Consider the following 20,013-nt stretch of genomic DNA (forward strand, 5'->3'; position numbering starts at 1 on the left):
GCCCGCACTCGCGCCCCACTCCTACCCTCAGCCGGGTAATCACCACCGGGAATATCCGCCCTACCACGTGCTTAGGCGAAGCCGCCATCTTATCTAGGCAGCATCGCCCGCCAACCCCACGATTTCGATCTCGCGTTTCTTCCAGAGTCTTCTCGATGACGCCCCAGCCGTTCTTGGCCTAACGCCTTGTACCATCATAGGGTACACACCTATATAGCACTTCCAGCTCCCGCTATCTATATGTAAACCCGCCATCGCCAACCCTTGCTTTCCAGCCAGCTATCTACCTACCCACACCGCACCCATCGATTGATTTGTCTACCTACCAACCTACCTACCACACTACGCCGTGAATTGAACTTCCCCACAACACCCAGCAACACCCAGCAAAGCAACACGACCACCACGGACAAAAACAACGGAACAATGGATTGGCTCCCCGCCCCCGTCGCCGGCACGAAGCGGCCAGCGGAGTCTCCCGCGCCCACAGCTCCACTAGCAAAGCGGCTAAGCCTGCTATCACTGCGTCCCCCGTCACCACCGAGCAGTACTCCCACCCTCCCCTCCCCCTACCCGCACCAGCTAACCTATTCCCCAGAGCCACGGCGGCGCCGCCGGCGACAGCCCGAGCAAAACTCCACTCCCACTCCCACTCCCTTCGCACCAGCAACATCACCATCACACCAGCCAGCACAACGAGCACAATCATCATCACCAACAATGGAGCGGATGGAGCGCATGGACGTCGACAACGTGGTGTACATCGACCACCTATCGAGCTCCGACTACTCCTCATCCTCATCCTCATCCGACGACGAAGGCGACGGCGACGGCAACAGTAGGAGGAAGAAACTCACGTTCATACCCGACATCGAGCGGGAGATGACGCGGATTCCGGATTACATACTGAATCCGGGCGGGAGTGGGGCGAGGGGGGGTGGGGGTGAGGGCATGGGCGTGGGCGCGGAGACTGCGGCGAAGGGAATGGAGCTCGTGCTGTACAGGGATGTGCCTGACAGCCTGAGCACTGAGGATGAGGGCGGGGGCGCGGCGGTGAGGCGGGCGATCCTGGAGAGTAAGCGTAGGTGGAGGGAGGAGGGGGCGAGACGTGCGGCGGCTGCGGCGAGTATGGGCGCGAATGGGTTCGCGGTCAATGCCGGCGGCCAGCAGCAGCAGCAGGCGGTGCAGATCAATGGGTACACTGGACAGGCGCAGGCGAATGGGTATGTCGGGGAGCCGGCGATGGGGCCGGGCCCGGGGGGCTATGGATACGATTATGATCCTGATGCAATGGAAATTGAACTATGACTCCCACTACCAGTAGCAGTAGCAGTAGCGCTCACTGAGCTCCGCGCAGCGTATGTTTATACGAACGAACAGTGACCTCTCCTTGCTCCACCTCCTCGCATCTCGACCCCTCATCTCCTACCTACTTGTAATAAGCACACGACGACGACACAAACTCCAAATATACATGTATGTAAAAGTAGTACAAAACGATCAAGATCAAAGAACAAGAACAAGAAAAGGAAAAGAAAAACGAGTCAGTGATGATGAATGATGGTTCCGCTGTCCCATCCCGAAAGAAAGAAAAAACAAAGAAAAATAACAACAAAAAATAGCCAACCCAACATGCAACCGATGATCCCGCTCCCCACCCCCTTCCCCTTCCCCTTTTCCCTATGATAAACGAAATAGTTATGGACGACACAAAAACGGAGTCACCCAGGACTGCGACGTATTGGACGAATGAACGAATGAACGGAAGACCAAAAAGGCAAGTGAAAAGGAGAGAGAGAAACACACCCAGTCGACAAAAACTCCTCCCGCAAAACCCGAAGCCCGAAAGATTTATGGAGAAAAAATAACAAAATCATATAACGATAAACGATATAGAAAGAAAAAAGCAAAAATGGTAAGATGCATGCTGCACGAGCGATAATGTTGGGAAAATATTGCCGAAGGTGTTGGGGAAATATATAAAAAAAGAGGGTAATAATTTCACCCCCCCTGGTGGTAGTGGCGGGGGGAGCGGGAAATTGGACCGACATGACAGGGCGGCGAGTCCAGAGTACCTACGAGTAACGGGGCGGAGGGACCGACGGCGGAGGCAGCGCAAGGAAGGCGCCGCTGCTACCCTCGCCGTTCGCGCGCTGTACGTGCTGCGGGTCCTCGAAGGGATTCGGTTTCGGCGACGACGCGGCGGCCGACGACGAGAACCCGGGGTATGCTGGTGGCTGCGCGAGATGCGGATTGTACACCGGCGGCGGGACCGCGTGCATGTCGTAGCCATCCCCAGCTCCGCCGCCTCCTCCTCCTCCTCCGCTGCCGCCGCCGTAACCACCAACACCACCGCCGCCGCCGCCCCGGTGTCGCTCGTCGTGCTCGTAGAATGAGAAGTTCGCTTCTGGCACTCGCAGGTGAGGCTCGAAGCGCGCGCGGTACATCCGGGGGACCAGCCACTGCCAATCGATGCGCGTTAGCTGGCTGCACTCGACGTCGGTTGGACTTCACGGGGGGGAGGGGAGGGGGGGTGGATGTGCTCCAACTCCAACGTACCCGATGGTAGGGAAGCGGTGGTTGTCCCTTCCTCATGCGCTGTCGCGCGTGCATCCAGCTCCCGAAGATGACGAGGAACCCGAGCGACAACAACCCGAACAGTATCCCGTACTTTATCGCGGTGGCCTGCTCGGTGAAGTACCACGACTCTGTCCGCGAGCCGTCGCCGTCGTCGTCGCTGAAGTGGTCGTCGTCGATGGGAACATCATCTCGTCGGTGCAGCATCGCGGATCGGTAGGCAGCTGCGGACATGGTTGGGTGCTGTAGTATGCTGCTGCTGTTGCTATGCTACCTATCGTTCTGTGGTGTGCCTGGGTACTTAAGGGAAGTATCTATCCACCCACTAACCAAGTACCAAGTAGGAATGGAAACCGAGTATATTCCAGCACACTGCTTAGTGGGGCCGCAGGCTGTCTTCTAACCGGCGAGGGGGGAGGTGGAGGGGGGCTATGTCGGGAAAGAACACGCTAAAACTACCAGCCAGACCGACCACACCAAGGTGTTCACTAAAAAATATTCGTCGTCACCAAAACTCATCCAAGAATCGCTCTGGGCACAAAAGAATAAAAGCAGATAAGCGTGAGCTGTAGAGAAGAGACTGTCTGGGTTATGTACCTAGGTACTCTGGGGTGGGGACGTCGGTCGCTGACGCACATCACCAGGATTCCGTGTAGCTGGAGATTTAGCACATTCGAGTTAACAGGTACTAGGTAGAGTATCCAAACTCTCTTCTTCAACCTAGGTATCTAAAGAATAGCATGGTGCTCTAAGCTCGCCCATTCACGTGGAGGAATTTGCTGGGTGAATCGAGTGATCTTTCAGTGATTCTTCAATCCATCTCATCCTGGAGCCCTCTCAGATATATAGTAGAGTATCTACACACCTAGCAACAGTACTCCCAATTACTCCAGTGCACAAGAGGTGGTATAACCATCCTACCTACTTCTAACATGCGTCCCGAGGAAGAGAGAGGAGCTGCTTGAAAACCGGTGATCTCTCCAACGCAAAGATGAAACACAACCGCACATCCGAAACCCAGCACTGCCATTACCATCGAATAACTGTGCTACCTGTCTCAAAGCATAAAATGAAGAACAAGCAAAACCAATTAAACCCAAAATCCTCCGGTACGCCAGAGTTAGCACTTGATTACTACGACGATAGCGACAACATAAACAACACAGCTCTTGGCTTAACTAAAAACACCTTTTTGCCTTACGGATCGGAAGCATCTGGTTGGAGTCCGAGAGTGAAGGAACCCGAGCAAGAAAAGGGACGGAGCACGGGAAAGGGACGGAGCACGAGAAAGGGACTGAGCACGAGAAAGGGACGGAGTAAGAGAAGAAAAGGAATAGAAGTGCAGCACTATGTAGGTAGGTATTCCCAGCGAGAAATAAGTCATATGCTGATCCTAAAAAGGTAGCGAGTATGTACAAAAGGACTTACAGCAAGTGCGGGAATGTGAAGGAAGAGAGAAGAAGCAGTGCCTCCGATAGCCCAGTCCGGATGGAGGCGTGGACTGGGCTGGGCAGTCTGCGCAACTGGTAGGACTGGACGGACTGCGGTCGACTGGATGGACTACAGTCGACTGGATGGACTGGTACTTTTGAATGGAAAATGTTTCAAATCAGTAAACAACTCTTTTTACACGTCCACAGTACAGCTGTTGCAGATCCTCCTCGCACTGTGCATTGAGCAAAGGTAGTCTTCATCTTCTTGATATCTCCTTTTGCAGCAGCTACAAGACCATCTCGTTACCAGCTTTTAAAACATTCCAGTGCCTCCAGTGCGTCCTTACTCATGCTGCAGCGGCGATGAGAGAGAGGTTTTAGCCCCACAAAAAACTTGTTCCGGCTCTGCGCTCATGGCGGGAATGCTCAAATACTCGAGGCCCCTTCTGGCAAGATCTTTCCAGCCAGGTTCATGTGATTTATTCGCCCAGTATTGACCAAATTGTCGATGGAACCGCATGGGGTCGGTTCCTGCTGGAAAACCTGGATCATATCTCGATGCTCAACACGTTGTAACTAGTGCACGGCGCTTGCGGTCCCATCTGCTCTTTACCTTCGCGGTAGACGGTGCATCTGCTCCACCTATGATCTGCATCAGCTTCAGATGGAGAGCTGACTTGATACGAAAAGAGAACACGTGATAAGTTGAAAGAGTTCTGCCCGCTAGCCACATAGTTCGACTCAAAAAAATCAGAAGGTGGCAGTCCGAGGCGGCAAACTGCCGTCCGGACTGGACTATCGGGAGCACTATATATACAGTATGTAGCGAGTACAGAAGGACCTGCAGCAAGTGCGGGCAATGTTCTCCATAGGTAGTCCGGTCCAGTCCGTCCGGACTACTTTTATCCCGTCCTCAAAAAGGCACGGACAATACTGGATCTTGATAGTCCGTCCCGTCCGGACTGCGGTCTGGTCCGGACTATGGAGAACACTGAGTGCGGGAATGTGAAGGAAGGGGGAAGAGGGCAAAGAAGAGGTGCTCCCACGTCTGGACTCGGGATCTTGGTGGAACCATTCGTACCGTGTGTCCGGGCGGCTCTGCGTTCACTGGGGGTGCTAGTTGGCAGATCGGTGCCCCGTCTTCAGCTGGTAGAGCCGTAATACGGTTATTACGAAGAACAAATTTCGACATTGCGGATGTCACAGTGATATGCTATGATTCGATCCAGCCGGGTGACAGATTATGTTCATGGAGCTGCGCGCTTACACGTGAGGAGCCTTGCGAGTAATATGCTCGTCCTGGACCACGCATAGCCGACGGGATTTTGTCGCCATAGCGAATCGTTCATGCATACTTCGACGCTGACTGGAGCCAGAGCGGGTATTTTCCACGACAGAAGTGATTGGAGGAGACCAGTGCTCCCGGTAGTCCCGTCCGGACGGCAGTCCGGGCTGGACAGACTGCATCAGTCTAGTCCAGTCCATACAATTGGGGGACGATTGAATTCAGTCCGTCCAAACATTTTGCCGTCTCGGACTGCAGTCGACTGCAGTCGAGTACTGGGCGAATAAATTACATGAACCTGTCTGGAAAGATTTCGCTAGAATTGGCCTCGAGTATTTGAGCATTCCCGCCATGAGCGCAGAGCCGGAACGGGTTTTTAGTGGAGCTACAAACTCTCTCTCATCGCCGCTGCAACATGAGTAATGACGCACTGGAGGCACTGGAATGTTTTAAAAGCTGGTAACGAGATGGTCTTGTAGCTGCTGCAAAAGGAGATATCAAGGAGATGAAGACTATGTACAATGCAAAGTGCGAGGAGGATCTGCATAGCTGTACTATAGACGTGTACAAAAATTGCATTACTGATTTGAAACATTTTCCATTCAAAGTACCAGTCCATCCAGTCGACTGCAGTCCGTCCAGCTCTACCAGTTGCGCAGACTGCCCAGTCCAGCCCATGCCTCCAGCCGGACTGAACCTCTTAGTCCAGTCCGACTTTTGCCGAAAGACGGACTGGACTGGACTATCGGAGACACTGAAGGAGACAATCACCGGAGGTGTATGCCGTAGGACGCATGGCGATATATTCCACATTTGAGTACCAACCACCCGGTCAGCCTAGGATTCGTCAAAAGCGCCTGGCAGCTTGGGGACTCACAAAGCTACTACGACTAGGAATGAAAAAAAGTCTCGTCGTTGGTGAGGGACTGTCCACAATTCGTGGCGTTGATAACCTCCCTGCGTTGATCCGTCTTCCTTGTTCAATGAATGTCCAAGAGCTTCCGTCCAGGTCTTTAAGACTTCCTCCCGAGTGGATTCCTCCCATTGGCCAACCAAAAATTCGCCTGAGAATCCACCCGACACCTTGGATGGCCTTTCATCAGTGATGTGTTTAGATCGGCGCAGATGCCGAAGCCTGGACTCCTTCTGGTTGGCTCTCGCAAAAAAACGTGCTGGACAGAGAACTAGTATCTATGGCTCGGAGTACCGCACGTATGCGGGCCGGGTGCATCTCTGACTATTTTTCCATTCCTGCTCATAGCCTGATGTCTGGAACATGTCGTGAGGAGCCTCGTCACTAAGAATGCATTGGAAGCAACCAATAGTCGTGAATATTCCGGCCAGCTGAACTCTAGTGCAGCGAAACCCACTGCCCAATAAACGCCACGTACCGTACCTAAGTATATACTCAGTGGACCGGACATATCATATATTCCTGGTCGGTTTACAATACGTGCGCTCTACATATATATATATATAAAACATGGTGAATACTTCAAGTCCGGAATACCCCAGATCAATGACTGGGACCGACCCAACAGGTTCACTCTCTGCCCTGCAGCCTTGACCCGCGAGTACATACCAAGATGTATCGGGCCCCAACCTTTCCGATCATGATCACCATGATCTGTCTGCTTCAACCTATTTCCTCTCTTCCTGGCGGAGCATCCGCACGGCCGCCGTACGGATGGCGGCCGACGCTCAACGAGACCGCACTCAAGTCCCATGCCCCAACTTGGGTCCCCGAGCCCGGATACCGGGGAACTCTAACCATCCTTCGCAATTGTACGCTGATGATTGTTTTGGCTGTTTGTTCCGCGTTACACCTTAACGTTCCGGCTCAAGGAGAAGGTCGATTTCCGTTCCGCAGGTATCGACGCGGCGTAAAGTGGGCTGTCATGGCCCTGATCCTGCCCGAAGCCGTCCTCGTCTTTGCGTTCATTCACTTGCACGAGGCGCTGCGGTTATGTCACGACCTGGAGCGTCACAACGAACGTACGAGCGACGAACGGACGAGTGACGAACGGACGAGCGACGAACGACCGGGAAGCGCTGTTATTGCAGCAGAACCCCCGCGAGCAACGTCACCCCCGAGTAGGAAATCCAACGAGCTGTCTGATAACGATAACTCCAGCACCGATGGCAGTGCAAGCGACGAACGACCGGGAAGCATTGTTATTGCAGCAGAACCTCCACGGGCAATATCACCCGCGAGTAGGAAATCCAACGAGCTGTGTGGTAACGGTAACTCCAGCACCGATGGCACTGCAAGCGCGATAAAACCGCCGTTCCGTGTTCTGTGGAAGTCGGTACTCGGATCCCTAAAAAAATTCCCCCTAAAATATGGGTTCCATGTCGGTATGGGAGGATTTGCATTCGATACGACGAAACTCGGGCGCGAAGACCTACCTCCCAGGATGACTGTCAGCCACTGGAGTCCGCGCATTGGCCAAGCAAGGCAAATTCCTCACCATCAGCGCCGACACGATCAAGGACAAGAGCAAAGTCGATATCATCGCCAAGGCACTAGTGATCATGCAAGCTTTCTGGATGGTTGTTGAGGTTTGTGTCTCGTGTTGGCGTCTTTCCATGTGCCGCTCGCTGATGGTTGTTTGAACTACCCCCAGATCAGTGCTCGCAAAATCAACCACTTGCCGATTTCGTTGCTGGAGATACATACGCTTGGGCATGTTTTCTGTGCGCTCTTACTGTACTGTTTTTGGTTCCAGAAGCCGGCGGGGGTAGAGGATCCGACTATCATTGACGAACAAATTGCCCGTTTGCTGGTGGACGAACAGCAAAGTCTGCGGTCCTCGAAATCCACAGACTTGGTAGTTGCAAGGGCCCAAAACATCCCTCATATCGCCTACGATTTCAACGGTACCGATATTCTCTTGCAGGCGGCTACGATGGCCGTGACGTCCGCGGCGTACGGAGGAGCTCATCTTGCGGCCTGGAGTTTTGATTTTCCGACCGAGATCGATGCCTACATTTGGAAAGCTTCGTCCATCACCATGTTAGTTGGAAGCTTAGGAATGCCGGTTTGGCACCAGTTGGTTCACCAAGTGTTGTAACTGAACCGGTCACCGCGAAGAGCTGTCATTGAAGGACACAAGTTCTGTTCATCGCGATTTGTTAAGGGGGACTTCAGTGCGAGGCTCGGAAGATTTCTGGTCGGGTTGGTGGGATATCCATACCTTTTTTTCTCCTTGTTGCTGCTCCCGCTCTATATCGCGGCTCGAGTCGTGATAGTTTTCGAGTCTTTCTTGTGTTTGCGGAGGGTCCCGGAAGGTGTTTATCTCAGCGTGCCGTGGACCAACTATATACCGCATTTCTAGGTTCTGTGTTTTCGGGATACTCGTGTAATCAGGAAATATATGGTAGATGCACTTCGGGTTTGTTTGGATTGTGTTTGGAGTTGTTGGAGCATTCTATAAAGTCGAGGTGATTGGGGGTTCTTTTTTCTCTTTTTTTTCTTTTCTTTTTTCCTCTCCGATATGGTTGCACTACCAACGAAGAGTAGAGTTTCCCGTCCGGCAGTTCCTTCAGTCATTGTTGTCCGGTCATGTAATAGGTATCTTCATATAGGTTCTTCGCTGTGAAAATGCTTCAGCCGTGGGCGGTTCGCTGTCCTGATCCTCCGATCACGTAGACTTCAAAACTAGGTAGCTCGGTGCTGCAAAAGGACAAGGCAACACGTAGCAGGGAGCCGATCTATTAGGTACTCTACTCGAGCAAACCCAACATGAGAGTCATACACTAGGAGATACAACTCATCAAGGGAAGTATGCCTTATCGTGCGCATCTCGGCGTATGCAGGAGTGAGCTGGCCCTGTGGAGCGGGCCTCGAACCAGTTATATGGGAGCATGGCTGGTGCTGGTGGTGGTGAGGGGAGGTCTGATAATCCCACGCAGCGGATGAGAATTTATAAAAACTTGGTAGCACACGTCAACGGCTGAGTCGAGACATGCAGTTTCAGTATCTCCCAACAGGTCGTCGAAACCTGGTGGAGAACAAAAAGCCACGAACATTTAAACGCATACCATGCGTATTTCCAAAGGAAGTGGATCTACTGGGATACTTGACAGCTCTCAAAAAACGTAATACACAATTTGTGTAGGTATCGTGGGTGTTCCGGAAGCACACATCTTATGTACTGTTCAAAGCCGCTTTGCAAGCGGCACTCGCGGCACTCGCTTCTCCCCCGAGAGCCTTATCGTTGAAAGAAGAGTTTATGGGTACATATAGCTTGCAAAAGTAAAAAGTAAACGGCACGCCTCTCTGCGGCTGGTTTGGGCGAAATTTACGACGGTGAATTTTCTTGGATTCTGCCAGGCTCCTTTGACATCCAGTGCTCCGCTTTCCAACTTTACATGGTCCGCCTCCCAATCCACCTCGTATACCGTTGGCTTTCATGTGACGATATCAAATCACTGACGAGGGCTGAGTGATTCCTAAGTGTGAGTGACGAGTTATGACTACCACGTTGTTGCTACGCCGGTAGCACCATCAGCCAAATTTTCTACCGATAACATTATTCCCGATCCAAAATTCTGGCCCTGATATATATGCTCAAGTCCACTGTTCATCTCTACTCTGTATATAGTAGAGTGCATCTCAGCCGGCGTCTCCGCCCACCTCATCGTAACTCTCGGTCGGTTCGTCCCAGTGTTCGACATAGTCCAGTCCGTCCATCCTGAGCCTCGGACTGGACTGGACTGCGGTCGACTACAGTCCACACCCAGTCCAAGAAATACCTGGACTGGACGGACTACTTTCACGCAGTCCTTTCAAATGGCCGGACTGGACCAGATCTTGACAGTCCGTCCCATCCGGACTGTGTCGAACACTGGCTCGTCCTTTGATATATGAGGTTCGCCGATAAGTGATGCACCTAGTGTGATCGATGGCAATTCAGAACATATTGATTTCTCCTGGGTAGGGAAATCGAGCTTTTGGCTGGTTAACGTCGTAGGGATAAGGATATTTTGTTTTGGCTGAGCGCAAGCCTTGATTGTCATGTGGTATGATCCGCTGGAAGCGAGACTGGGTGAGGGCGTGTGGGAGCATTATGTGATTCTAATGACTTCTCATTTTAGTTTTCGGGCGTAGGCAGTGCTTGGTTACTGGTCAGTTTAGCACAAAGGTAGTTGGGAAGGCGGCTGTCGTATGCAGCGGCTACTGGGAGATGGGTCCTAGCGTATTTCAGGCGTGCTGTTAATGAATAATACCCGAAAAAGGCGAGTGTAAAATTTGTGGTAATGCTATCATCCTCAAGAAAAGGGTAGTGATACAACACCAACACGATCTAAATACAGAGCATTACGGCCTGATACGATATCGATATCCGTCCAGCGGGAAAACAAGCAAACGGAAATGTATTTTCAAAGATACTTTCCCGATGAGAAACGGGATCCGAAGTCTGCGGCGCGATTGAGCATCTCCTGCTTTTGTTGGTTTCCAATCTTGATGCCCCCAGCAATATCCTTTTCCCTGTCGAATGCTCTCTTGCTGGGATCGTCTTCTTCAAAACGAGCTTGTGCTTTATGTTGATCATACAGAGTCTTGTTCCGATGTTGTTCCTGATTATCCCGTCAGCATGGGTTGCACTATCCTTCAGGGCTGCACTTGCATTGTATTCCTTAATTCGTCGCGCAGTCTCCCTTGATTCCGCTGTACTCGCAAGTGCTTCACTGCTCGCGGGTCCCTGGGTGGCTGGCTTCTTGCGCCCCATAACTTCGTCCGTGAGGCGCTCCCGCTTTTGTTCGGGGGTCTCTGTCCACAGAGTGTTGTCTCCCCCGCCCTTCTGTGGCGCTTTGGCACCCTTGCCGGTTTGAAACTTCCGGTTCTTGATCTTCGTGGGATCCACCTTGGCTGACCAATCCTCCGATTTTGGCGGTACGATCATCCACTCGTCGCGCTTGGGCTTGCCGTCATCGACAGTGGCATTCTGGACGGTCTGGAATCGCGCTAGTCGTCGTTGAGCTTCAAGCTCTTCTTCTTCCTGGATAGGTGTTATTAATTTAGACTTCGGGAACAGGAGTCGCTTTACGCTGTGCTGAGCGCCACTTACTCTTGTGTGCGATGCTGCAGGCGGCGCAGGTCCAAAATCATCATCGTCGCTGCTCTCATTCCCGGAATCATCGGTTGGGCTAACTACTGGTCGTTGATCTAGCGGCGCAAGCGGCATCGCGGGTCCCGCCATCCGTTTCTTTTTCGCAGAAGCATCTTCTGAAGGTTTGGACGGAGGTGAAGCGGCGGTTGTTGATTCAGACGCCTTGGTGGCCGCTTCTTCTTCTGCGGCGCGCTTTCGTTTGGCGATGATGTACGCTGGGATCTGGGGACCAACGAAACTGCCGCTCATGGCTGCGATTATAATTAGGGGATGTGGATAGTGTAGAGGTGAAGGGTGTGGAATTGAATTGAACGTTATTGTGGTTGAGGTGGTGTTGGAAGAGAGCTTCACCGACAGCTTGGTGCTTGAGAGAAACACGTTAACCACCAGACCACTAACTATTAGTAGCTAGCGGGACTGAGTCAGCACCAAGCACTCTAAGCCATCCCGCAACTGATGGTGGTGGACACTGGAGGTGGTGGTGGTGGTGGTGCAACGTTCACCCGTTCCAGAATCACCACCACCGGCGAGCTGCATTCAACTCATTCTCAATCTTCTTGTTGACTGACCGAGAGATAGCACGTCGCTGATATCCATTCTCGGTCCCCTCATAAGTTCCGAATACCGCCCCGCCCCACCGCACTTCAGGAAAAGCGACAGGGAAGCGATTGCACGGATCCTTCGATTCGAGACATGAACACGACCCCGAAGCCCCACCGATGAGCCTGACGCCGGACGAGAGCTCGGCAGCCCCGGCACGGGACTCCGCCGGGGATGACCTGGAAGGAGAGGAGCAAGAGGAGGTGGAGTTTGGAGATTACGCGATGCCTGATACATTGGATGATGCCGTGGTAGCGGGCGCCGGGGAAGCCGACAGGACGTTGGAGTACCTACAGGAGGCTCGGGGAGAAGAGGGCAGGGAAGAGGCGGTGGGATTGTCGACGAACGGGTCCGCTTTTAGAAAGTTCAAGGCTATGGAAGAAGCTCACGAAGCTGGTGGGAGATCTCCGACGAATCGCGCACCGAGTTCTGCGGGATCGTATTCCACTCCGGACGATACGCCGAGTCTACACGTATGTATGTGGTGGAGGACTACTATACGTTTGACTGATAGCTGTTGCAGGGCTCTGTTACCTCTTCTTCTTTCGTCGGGAGTGTGTTAGGAGGATCCCGTTTCTCGCCATCGCCGTCATTAAGACCCTTTGACCGTCGGTTCCAATCGCGACTTTCACCTTCGAGCCCCAGCCAGGCATCTACCCCCCGCGCATTGTCACCGTCGTTGTTAGGTGTCCATTCGCGGAATTCGTCGGTAGCTAGCAAGTTCGAAGATGTCGGGATTGAAGGATTGGATGATCGCTCGTCGGCACCGTGGGATGTAGTTCGGTGGACAAAACTCAAGAAGATCACTGGCCAGCTATTCACCGAGGCCGGGAGAAGAAGTTTTGGAACACCGACATGCATCACTGTCTCCGCGACGATTGCGCTGGGAACGTCCAAAGGCATAATACTCATATTCGATTACTCACAAAACCTAAAGTCAATCATTGGTCCCGGAACGAAAGGTTGGCTACTATCCGATTGCCTGGTACCTACTAAATGGGCTAATCTGTGCAGCGATTGAGTGCGGCCCCATTACTGCACTAGCGGTCTCTGCAGACCATACAACAATCGCTGGAGGCCATGCAAATGGACATATCTTCACATGGGAGTTGGCGAAGCCTTCCCGTCCATTTCTAAAGATCCCGCCTTTAGCGTCGTACCAGATGGAAGACCGGAAAGAGGATGGTCATGTCGAAGGAGTATCGGTCTTGCACCTAGGATTCTTGGGTAATCGGCATACCGCCCTGGTATCGGCGGACGATAGAGGGATGGCGTTCTCCCATCTAGCAACCCGAGGTTTAGGTGCTGTTGGCAGGGCGGTAAAGACAGCTCGCATATTGGGGAGATATCCTGTAGACACAGAACCGACCGGACGCCCGCGAAAACCTAGCTCAGTACTCGGGCTTTCTGTGCTCCCATTAGGCAATTCGCCGGAGAGAACGGATTCGATGGGTCTGGTTGCGATGCTGACACCATACCTTCTGGTGATCGTATCCGCCACTCCAGTAGCCCAGACCCAGCACAAAGCAGTGCGTCCGAAAGAGATTGCCAGCGAAAGTGCACTTACTGGATGTCTAGCATGGTATCCGGCCGTCAAACTAAAGCCAACTGCATCCACTCCACCAGGATCTTCGAAGGCCAGACTAGCTTATGCGTGGTCCAATGTTCTGACACTTCTGGAGCTTAGCACTGTTGAACACGAGAGTCCGGAAGACCCCAATCGGCCACCTGCACTGGAATTTCGCCCACGCAGTCGCTATAGGTGCGAAGAAGCTATTGTAGCAGTGCAGTGGTTCAGTCGGCAGGTGCGTGATTCTAATGATTTGTTTATGTGGTGTATGTCTGACGGTATATAGATCATTGGTGTTTTGACTGTTACCCAGCGGTTGATCATATTGGAAGATGTGGCGTTGCGAGTGACCGAAACCTTTGATCTGATGCCGAAGCGTATCCTTCACCGGGATGTCTTTTCGGAACATCTCGCATCTCTCGTGAATCGGATGGACGAGGAAGGCTCCGTTCATCCACACGTCGCCGATGCTTTCTACAATAGCTTTCGGGCCTACAAGGGTAGATTGTTCCTGCTGGTATGAGCGATCCTCCTCTCTGTCCGTCGGGCATATTAGCTAACGGGGCGCTAGTGCTCGCAAGAGGTATCTGTCGGAGCACTATCCAACTGGGCCGATCGTCTACTCGCAATGATGGAAATCGGTGATTTTATCGGGGCTATCCGCTTAGCCACCACTTACTACGTTGGTAAGTCTAATAGCTTGACTATTGGACTACCCGAGGATCCCACGGTACGCCATCCAATGGTCGAAGAAAAGCTGTTGGAAATGATGTCTGCTTCGCTACGCTATGCGTTCGGGAAGAATCAAAGCGCTCCAAGAAAGGAAGTACTCGGAAAGGGCCAGCTGCAGGATCTTGCCACCGCGTGCTTCGACGCATGCCTGAGCATGGACCGGACAGACTTCTTGTTTGACGAGGCGTTTGAGTTCTTTGAGCAAGGAGCGTCGGTGGGGATATTTCTAGAGACACTGGAACCACACATACTAGATCAGCAGATATCCTTCATACCACCGATCGTTGTCAAAGCACTGATCATCCAATTCACACATCTCGAGCAGGAAAGTCGATTGGAGGAAATGATATGCCACATGGATACCCGGACGTTGGATATTGACCAAGTCACGACGCTATGCAAGCAGCACCAGCTTTACGATGCCATGATTTATGTTTGGAACCGCGCTCTGAACGACTACATTACACCGATGATAGACCTCCTTGCACTTCTTGTACCCATAATCCAGAATGGCATGCTTGAAAACGGCGACACGATGCATGCCGTGAATGCACTCAAACTGTTCCCTTACCTTTCCTACACTCTTACTGGTAGAGTCTACCCAACAGGAGAGGCACTTTCTGAGCCCGAAGCGTCGAATGCGAAGGCTCAACTCTATTACTTTCTATTCCTCGGACAGAAAATCACCTGGCCAAAACAAGGCGGCAAGCCGTTCCTCACAAAACGAAACGCGGAACCGGAGCCGTCATTCCCCTACCTCCGGCTGATCCTGCAATTCGATGCTGCTAGCTTCTTGAGTGCTCTTAATGAAGCCTTCGAGGACTCGTTTCTCAATGGTGCACCAGATACCTTGCTTAATGGTGGAAAAACAGATGTCGGGGAAGAACAAGTTTTTGGAAGATCCGTAAATCGACAATACGTGGTCAGCATCTTGTTGGAAGTCATGAATCCTACCGACTTCCCGCCCCAAGACACGATCTACCTCGACATGTTCATCGCACGGAATCTTCCAAAGTTCCCACAGTTCGTCCTACTGTCTGGGAGCTCTCTCCATCGAGTTCTCGTCGGACTGTGCAATCCTCCCGGTGACGATATCGCGGACGACTGCCAGCTGAGTGTGGAATACCTGCTCACAGTTTACCGACCTCCAGATATCGACGGCTTGGTCGAACTCTTCGCCAGTGCTGGGTTCTTCCGGGTCCTCAAGTCGATATTCCGGACCGAAAAGCAGTACGCCAAACTCCTCCGCATATACTTCGAAGATGAAGAAGCCTTGGAAGCTGTATTCGATTGCATTGCCGACTGCTTGCGTCCCAAGAGTAACCTCACGGAAAAGCAACGGAAAGAAGTCAAGGGTGTTATCGAGCAAAACGCCAGGAAACTCGTACGAATTGGAGATGCCCGCGCGGCAAGAATCATCAACACCTATGCTCCAGACCTCCATAATGTAATGCTGGTTGCCGTTGAGGATAGTCCAGATGAACAGTTTTCATACCTCCGAACGATCCTAGAGCCTTCGGATGGACAGGAGCAGCACGATATAAACCGTCGACCTGCGATCATGCAGAACACTGGTTTTGTTGAGGCATACGTCCGCTTGATGTGTGACTTCGATCCAGAACATGTATCGGACTACGTTGGCGGGTTGCAATCGGGTGACCTTCGCCTGGAAAAGGTCCTGCCAGCCATGGAGAGTAGTGGAGTTATGGATGCTGCTGTGGTGTTGATGGCACGCGAAGGACAGATCCGGCAGGCTATGGATCGGCTGCTGTCACATCTAGGAACTCTTGAAGCCGCATACATAGCGGTGCTCGAAGCATCATCGAGTGTCGGCGACCTCGAAGCCAGCCAAAAAGCAGCCACAGAAACCCTTGAATCTCTACAGAAGTACTCCAAAGTTGGCATCTGGCTCTGTAAAGGCCAAATGATGAGCGGCAAGCGACTTCAACGTCCTCAGAACCACAACCGCCGACTCGAAAAGGATCCCCTCAACAAGGAAGAACTACTCTGGCTCGATCTCGTCGATGCAGTTGTCCGCATTGCCAAAAACTGCATCTCCCTCACCAACCAACCAAAACCCGCCAGCGCCTCAACAGAACCCGAGAAGCGCCTCGACACCCAAAAACTCCTCGCTCACCTCCGCAAATTCGTTCAGGACACCTTCTCCTCCCTCCTGACTGCGACTTCCTCCTCACCACTCCAAATCTCCTTCCTGCACATCCTCCGCGAATTCCTTAGCCGTGCCTCGATGGCCTCTCCATCACTCGCCGACCTCCGCAATGTCCTCACCGATATCTTCGAAACCTACCTCTACGAAGCGCAACTCCTCTCTCTCGCCAACAAGCTCCTAGACAAGGACCTCTTCGTGCACGTCGACTCCGCCGCGCGCCTCCGGCAACGCGGCTGGAAACCCGCTGGTCAATCCTGCGAGGCATGCGGGCAGCGCGTATGGGGACCCGGCGCAGCAGGCGGTATCTACAGCGCGTGGGAAAAGACTCGGCTGGAGAATCAGCGGCGACTCGAGAAGTTGCGCGAAGAGCGTCGGATGGAGGCTGATGCCAGTGTTTCCGCCGTCGCCAGGGGGAAGGGTAAAGCTAGTGTTGAAATTACGGAGCCGGCGGAGGGAGAGCAGGACGCGCAATCGGCGGTGCTCGTGCTGTTCTGCTGTAGACATGTCTTCCATCGGAAGTGTCTTGAGGGACTTCAGCAGCCGTCGCAGCAGGAGGAACTGATATGTGTCGTCTGCGGTAGTGAGCAGTTTGCTGGTCCGGGGCAGAGTAATTTAGTTTAGGGGCTTTTTGCGGGGTCATTGTCATTGTTCTTGTCCTTTTCTTCTCTTGTTCGTCTTATCCGGATGCGATCTCGATTGTGTACTTTCAGCGAATGTTCTCTAAGTGCGGGTTAGTACTCCTCCAGATAGTATGATATTAGTATGAATGCATTGATTATTGCTGGCTGGCTGTTTCACGGTCCTTGGGATTTGAAGATTCGGTGCAGGATCCAAGAAGCCGGTCTTGAAGGCACTTACCGAATATGCCTATTGAAAACGTGCCGTGATGGATTTTATGTATCGTTAGTTTGTCGGACGTCTTCAAGCGCAGATCTCCCGTAGTCCCGCCTTATTGCACGTGCTGGCCGCCTTACGTAGTGGCTCGGCGCATCCACTCCACTCCATACATATTCAATCTGAAGTCCACAACGCTCACCCTCAAAATCGCCCACCTTTCAACCCCACACGCGCAAAATGAAGTGTCAACGATGTCGGCAAGCGATAAAACTGCACGGCTCACTCGACGATATGAGTCCGGCAGCTTTCAACCTGCTAATAGGTGCTATCCTCTGCATCCTGTTACCCCCGGAGATAGCTAACATCTCACAGGTGCATCTGAACACCCCACACTAGTCGAACACACGCCGTCCACCAAACCCGCGTACCCGCCGGACCGCCGAGAAGCGTACGAAAAAGCCGTGCGCGACGCCGGCGGTGCGCCCTCCTACAAGCGGCATGTGCCGAACCCGCGGTCCTCGCGCACGGCGCAGTCGAAATCCATCTACCAGAACCCGGCGGAATCCTTTGTCGTGCTCACGGAGTCGTCGATGATGCCGCCGGCGCCCAGCTTGAGTCGGCAGAACAGTCCGCGGACCCAGGAGTTGGAGAGGGTGGCCGCCGATAATGATCAGAACGCGCAGAGCCAGACCGCGAAGCGCTCCGAGAGACTGTTTGAGATCCTGAGCGCGAGAACGGATGTCGATCATCCCATCTGTGCCGAGTGCTCGGAGCTCTTGGTGGAGGGCTATACGAAGCGTCTGCAGGTCGTGACGAAGGAGAGGGATGCATTCGTGGAGTTCCTCAAGCGGGTCAATGCGGAGATACCCACCGAGGCGGAACAGGAAGCGCAGCAGGAGGAGCTGCGGAGGCTGGAGGAAGAGGATGCGGAAGCTTTGCAAGACCTGGAGGACCTAGAGAGGGAGCGCGCGGAGGTCGAGGCGGAGACGAAACGGCTCGAGGAGGAATCCAGGGAGCTCGATAAGGAGGAAGAAGAGTTCTGGCGCGACAGGAATGCGTTTACCCAGAAACTTGACGAGTTCCAGAATATCAGGGATTGCGTTAATCAGCAGTATGACCACGACTCCAAGCAGTTGGAGAAGCTCCAGAGAACGAATGTTTACAATGATACGTTTAATATCGGTCATGACGGTTTCTTTGGGACCATCAACTCGCTGCGGCTCGGGCGGTTACCTAATCAGGCGGTATGAGTTGGGTACTGTCTGGTCATCAAGCATCGGCACTAACACCTACCGTTAAGCAGCAGGTTGAGTGGGCCGAAGTCAACGCGGCATGGGGCCAAACACTCCTCCTCCTCGCCACGATTGCCGAAAAACTCGGCTTCGCATTCAGCGGCTACCGTCTCAAACCCATGGGCTCGACCAGCAAAATCGACAAGCTCGATCCGCCCAGCTCCGCCTCCTCCACCGAGCCCAAGATAACCACACTCGAATTATTCTCCTCCGGGGACATGCCCATAGGCCGCATGTTCATGTACAGAAAGTTTGATATGGCGATGGTGGCATTCCTCGAGTGCTTACGACAGGTGGCAGAATTCGTCGAGCAGCGAGACCCCACCATGAAGCTGCCGTACAAAATCGCAAAGGACAAGATCGGTGATAGTTGCATTAGACTCGCGTTCAACCAGGATGAGGCGTGGACTCGTGCTTGCAAGTACACGCTCACTTGTGTTAAGTTCTTGTTGGCCCATACAAGGTAAGTCCTGCTCGAGCGAGAGGCGGGGTCCGACGGTCGATAACATTGAGATTGGTCCTCCATAGCAATGTGGCTTATGCAAGACGTAATGGTGGGATATGAGTTGTTGCAGGCGTTTTTTTTTCCAGCGAAGGGTCAGGCAAGCACGCTTATTTCTGTTTGATATCCACGAAGTTGAGGATCATATTGATTCTCGTCACCAAGACATAGCTTGTACACATACTTGGAAGTATACACATGTACACATCACCGCATGTTTCTATTCGCTGCATGTTTGTCCAGTGTTTTAGAACTGCTCAGGCGTTGATGTATCTCCATGAATATGAATCCATTCTGCCAACGCACTCCAATTCTAGGTTAACTTCCTGTGTACATACCGCAGCAGTGATCATGACCACCGCAATTGCCCAAGCGACAGACCGGAATGTGCCATTCGTCCTATGCATCTGGCTGAGCGAGTGAGCGAGTGGGAGTCACAAGCGAAATCTGTCCACCGTAAGCAGGAACCGCTGCAGATGTGCCGTCCCCTATGTATGCACGAATAATTGAATCGATCTGCACGCATACAAATGCCTTGCCTTGTTCTGCTGTATGCGTCTGCCGGGAGAACATCTGCTTCGGGCCACCAGTTACCGAACAGGACAGCGGAAAGACGAATACGATCCCCAACACACGGCCCCCACCACGTCGCCACCCCTCCCCGCCCCTCCCTCCTCTCCTGCGAACTATTCGGTCCCTTCATGCGATATCACCCGCACAGTTTTTGTAATTGAGACTCGAGAGAGGCGGGGCCAAAAAAACCACCCTCCCCGAACGATGGCCTACCTATCCAGCACCTACCTAGGTCCTATTCTAAGAGTCTAAGTACTCTAGTTCGCTAGATAGGTAGAGTAGATCTATGTATAGAACCCTCCCACCTGCGAACTTCGAAGTCCCTC

The 20,013-nt window shown here is 52.8% G+C and overlaps 6 protein-coding genes across 6 annotated transcripts; 4 read left to right on the plus strand and 2 right to left on the minus strand.

Annotated features, from left to right (window-relative positions):
* Window positions 1–105: 105 nt before the first annotated feature.
* On the plus strand, window positions 106–1,308 carry BZA05DRAFT_475887 (uncharacterized protein; the record flags this gene model as incomplete). The annotated part of the gene is made up of 2 exons (XM_051488220.1): window positions 106–547; window positions 599–1,308. The coding sequence occupies exons 1-2, from the start codon at window positions 427–429 to the stop codon at window positions 1,306–1,308; spliced, it is 831 nt and encodes a 276-aa protein (XP_051337091.1). The 5' UTR covers window positions 106–426.
* A 383-nt stretch (window positions 1,309–1,691) lies between these two features.
* Window positions 1,692–2,909, minus strand: BZA05DRAFT_129534 (uncharacterized protein). The gene is made up of 2 exons (XM_051478775.1): window positions 2,560–2,909; window positions 1,692–2,462 (listed from the first exon to the last, which is right to left on the minus strand). Exons 1-2 carry the CDS (start codon window positions 2,809–2,811, stop codon window positions 2,076–2,078), a joined length of 639 nt encoding a protein of 212 aa, XP_051337092.1. The 5' UTR covers window positions 2,812–2,909; the 3' UTR covers window positions 1,692–2,075.
* A 3,930-nt stretch (window positions 2,910–6,839) lies between these two features.
* BZA05DRAFT_405783 (uncharacterized protein) lies at window positions 6,840–7,913 on the plus strand. Its single transcript, XM_051484429.1, has 2 exons — window positions 6,840–7,700; window positions 7,767–7,913. Exons 1-2 carry the CDS (start codon window positions 6,882–6,884, stop codon window positions 7,854–7,856), a joined length of 909 nt encoding a protein of 302 aa, XP_051337093.1. The 5' UTR covers window positions 6,840–6,881; the 3' UTR covers window positions 7,857–7,913.
* A 2,600-nt stretch (window positions 7,914–10,513) lies between these two features.
* BZA05DRAFT_405788 (uncharacterized protein) lies at window positions 10,514–11,771 on the minus strand. The gene is made up of 3 exons (XM_051484430.1): window positions 11,370–11,771; window positions 10,929–11,300; window positions 10,514–10,878 (listed from the first exon to the last, which is right to left on the minus strand). The coding sequence occupies exons 1-3, from the start codon at window positions 11,658–11,660 to the stop codon at window positions 10,681–10,683; spliced, it is 861 nt and encodes a 286-aa protein (XP_051337094.1). The 5' UTR covers window positions 11,661–11,771; the 3' UTR covers window positions 10,514–10,680.
* A 132-nt stretch (window positions 11,772–11,903) lies between these two features.
* BZA05DRAFT_356872 (Golgi CORVET complex core vacuolar protein 8-domain-containing protein) lies at window positions 11,904–17,274 on the plus strand. Its single transcript, XM_051481420.1, has 5 exons — window positions 11,904–12,484; window positions 12,535–12,973; window positions 13,026–13,816; window positions 13,868–14,098; window positions 14,153–17,274. The coding sequence occupies exons 1-5, from the start codon at window positions 12,131–12,133 to the stop codon at window positions 17,102–17,104; spliced, it is 4,767 nt and encodes a 1,588-aa protein (XP_051337095.1). The 5' UTR covers window positions 11,904–12,130; the 3' UTR covers window positions 17,105–17,274.
* Window positions 17,275–17,475: 201 nt separating this feature from the next.
* Window positions 17,476–19,560, plus strand: BZA05DRAFT_405793 (autophagy protein Apg6-domain-containing protein). The gene is made up of 3 exons (XM_051484431.1): window positions 17,476–17,642; window positions 17,693–18,564; window positions 18,621–19,560. Exons 1-3 carry the CDS (start codon window positions 17,558–17,560, stop codon window positions 19,077–19,079), a joined length of 1,416 nt encoding a protein of 471 aa, XP_051337096.1. The 5' UTR covers window positions 17,476–17,557; the 3' UTR covers window positions 19,080–19,560.
* The last annotated feature ends 453 nt before the right edge of the window (window positions 19,561–20,013 follow it).

This window comes from Tricharina praecox, assembly GCF_024521635.1.
Source record: "Tricharina praecox strain CBS 144465 chromosome Unknown BZA05scaffold_22, whole genome shotgun sequence".
Taxonomy (NCBI): Eukaryota; Fungi; Ascomycota; class Pezizomycetes; order Pezizales; family Pyronemataceae; genus Tricharina; species Tricharina praecox.

What these genes read in the sequence shown, in the direction of transcription:
- BZA05DRAFT_129534 (XM_051478775.1), bottom strand. Translation starts at nt 2,811, where the DNA reads ATGTCCGCAGCTGCCTACCGATCCGCGATGCTGCACCGACGAGATGAT. An exon ending in CACCGCTTCCCTACCATCGG is followed by an intron (nt 2,463 to 2,559) that starts GTACGTTGGAGT and finishes ATCGATTGGCAG; the next exon opens with TGGCTGGTCCCCCGGATGTA.
- BZA05DRAFT_405783 (XM_051484429.1), top strand. Translation starts at nt 6,882, where the DNA reads ATGTATCGGGCCCCAACCTTTCCGATCATGATCACCATGATCTGTCTG. An exon ending in CGAAACTCGGGCGCGAAGAC is followed by an intron (nt 7,701 to 7,766) that starts CTACCTCCCAGG and finishes CAAATTCCTCAC; the next exon opens with CATCAGCGCCGACACGATCA.
- BZA05DRAFT_405788 (XM_051484430.1), bottom strand. Translation starts at nt 11,660, where the DNA reads ATGAGCGGCAGTTTCGTTGGTCCCCAGATCCCAGCGTACATCATCGCC. An exon ending in CTGCAGCATCGCACACAAGA is followed by an intron (nt 11,301 to 11,369) that starts GTAAGTGGCGCT and finishes ACACCTATCCAG; the next exon opens with GAAGAAGAAGAGCTTGAAGC. An exon ending in GACGAATTAAGGAATACAAT is followed by an intron (nt 10,879 to 10,928) that starts GCAAGTGCAGCC and finishes CGGGATAATCAG; the next exon opens with GAACAACATCGGAACAAGAC.
- BZA05DRAFT_356872 (XM_051481420.1), top strand. Translation starts at nt 12,131, where the DNA reads ATGAGCCTGACGCCGGACGAGAGCTCGGCAGCCCCGGCACGGGACTCC. An exon ending in ACGATACGCCGAGTCTACAC is followed by an intron (nt 12,485 to 12,534) that starts GTATGTATGTGG and finishes TAGCTGTTGCAG; the next exon opens with GGCTCTGTTACCTCTTCTTC. An exon ending in CATTGGTCCCGGAACGAAAG is followed by an intron (nt 12,974 to 13,025) that starts GTTGGCTACTAT and finishes TAATCTGTGCAG; the next exon opens with CGATTGAGTGCGGCCCCATT.
- BZA05DRAFT_405793 (XM_051484431.1), top strand. Translation starts at nt 17,558, where the DNA reads ATGAAGTGTCAACGATGTCGGCAAGCGATAAAACTGCACGGCTCACTC. An exon ending in AGCTTTCAACCTGCTAATAG is followed by an intron (nt 17,643 to 17,692) that starts GTGCTATCCTCT and finishes AACATCTCACAG; the next exon opens with GTGCATCTGAACACCCCACA. An exon ending in GGCGGTTACCTAATCAGGCG is followed by an intron (nt 18,565 to 18,620) that starts GTATGAGTTGGG and finishes CCTACCGTTAAG; the next exon opens with CAGCAGGTTGAGTGGGCCGA.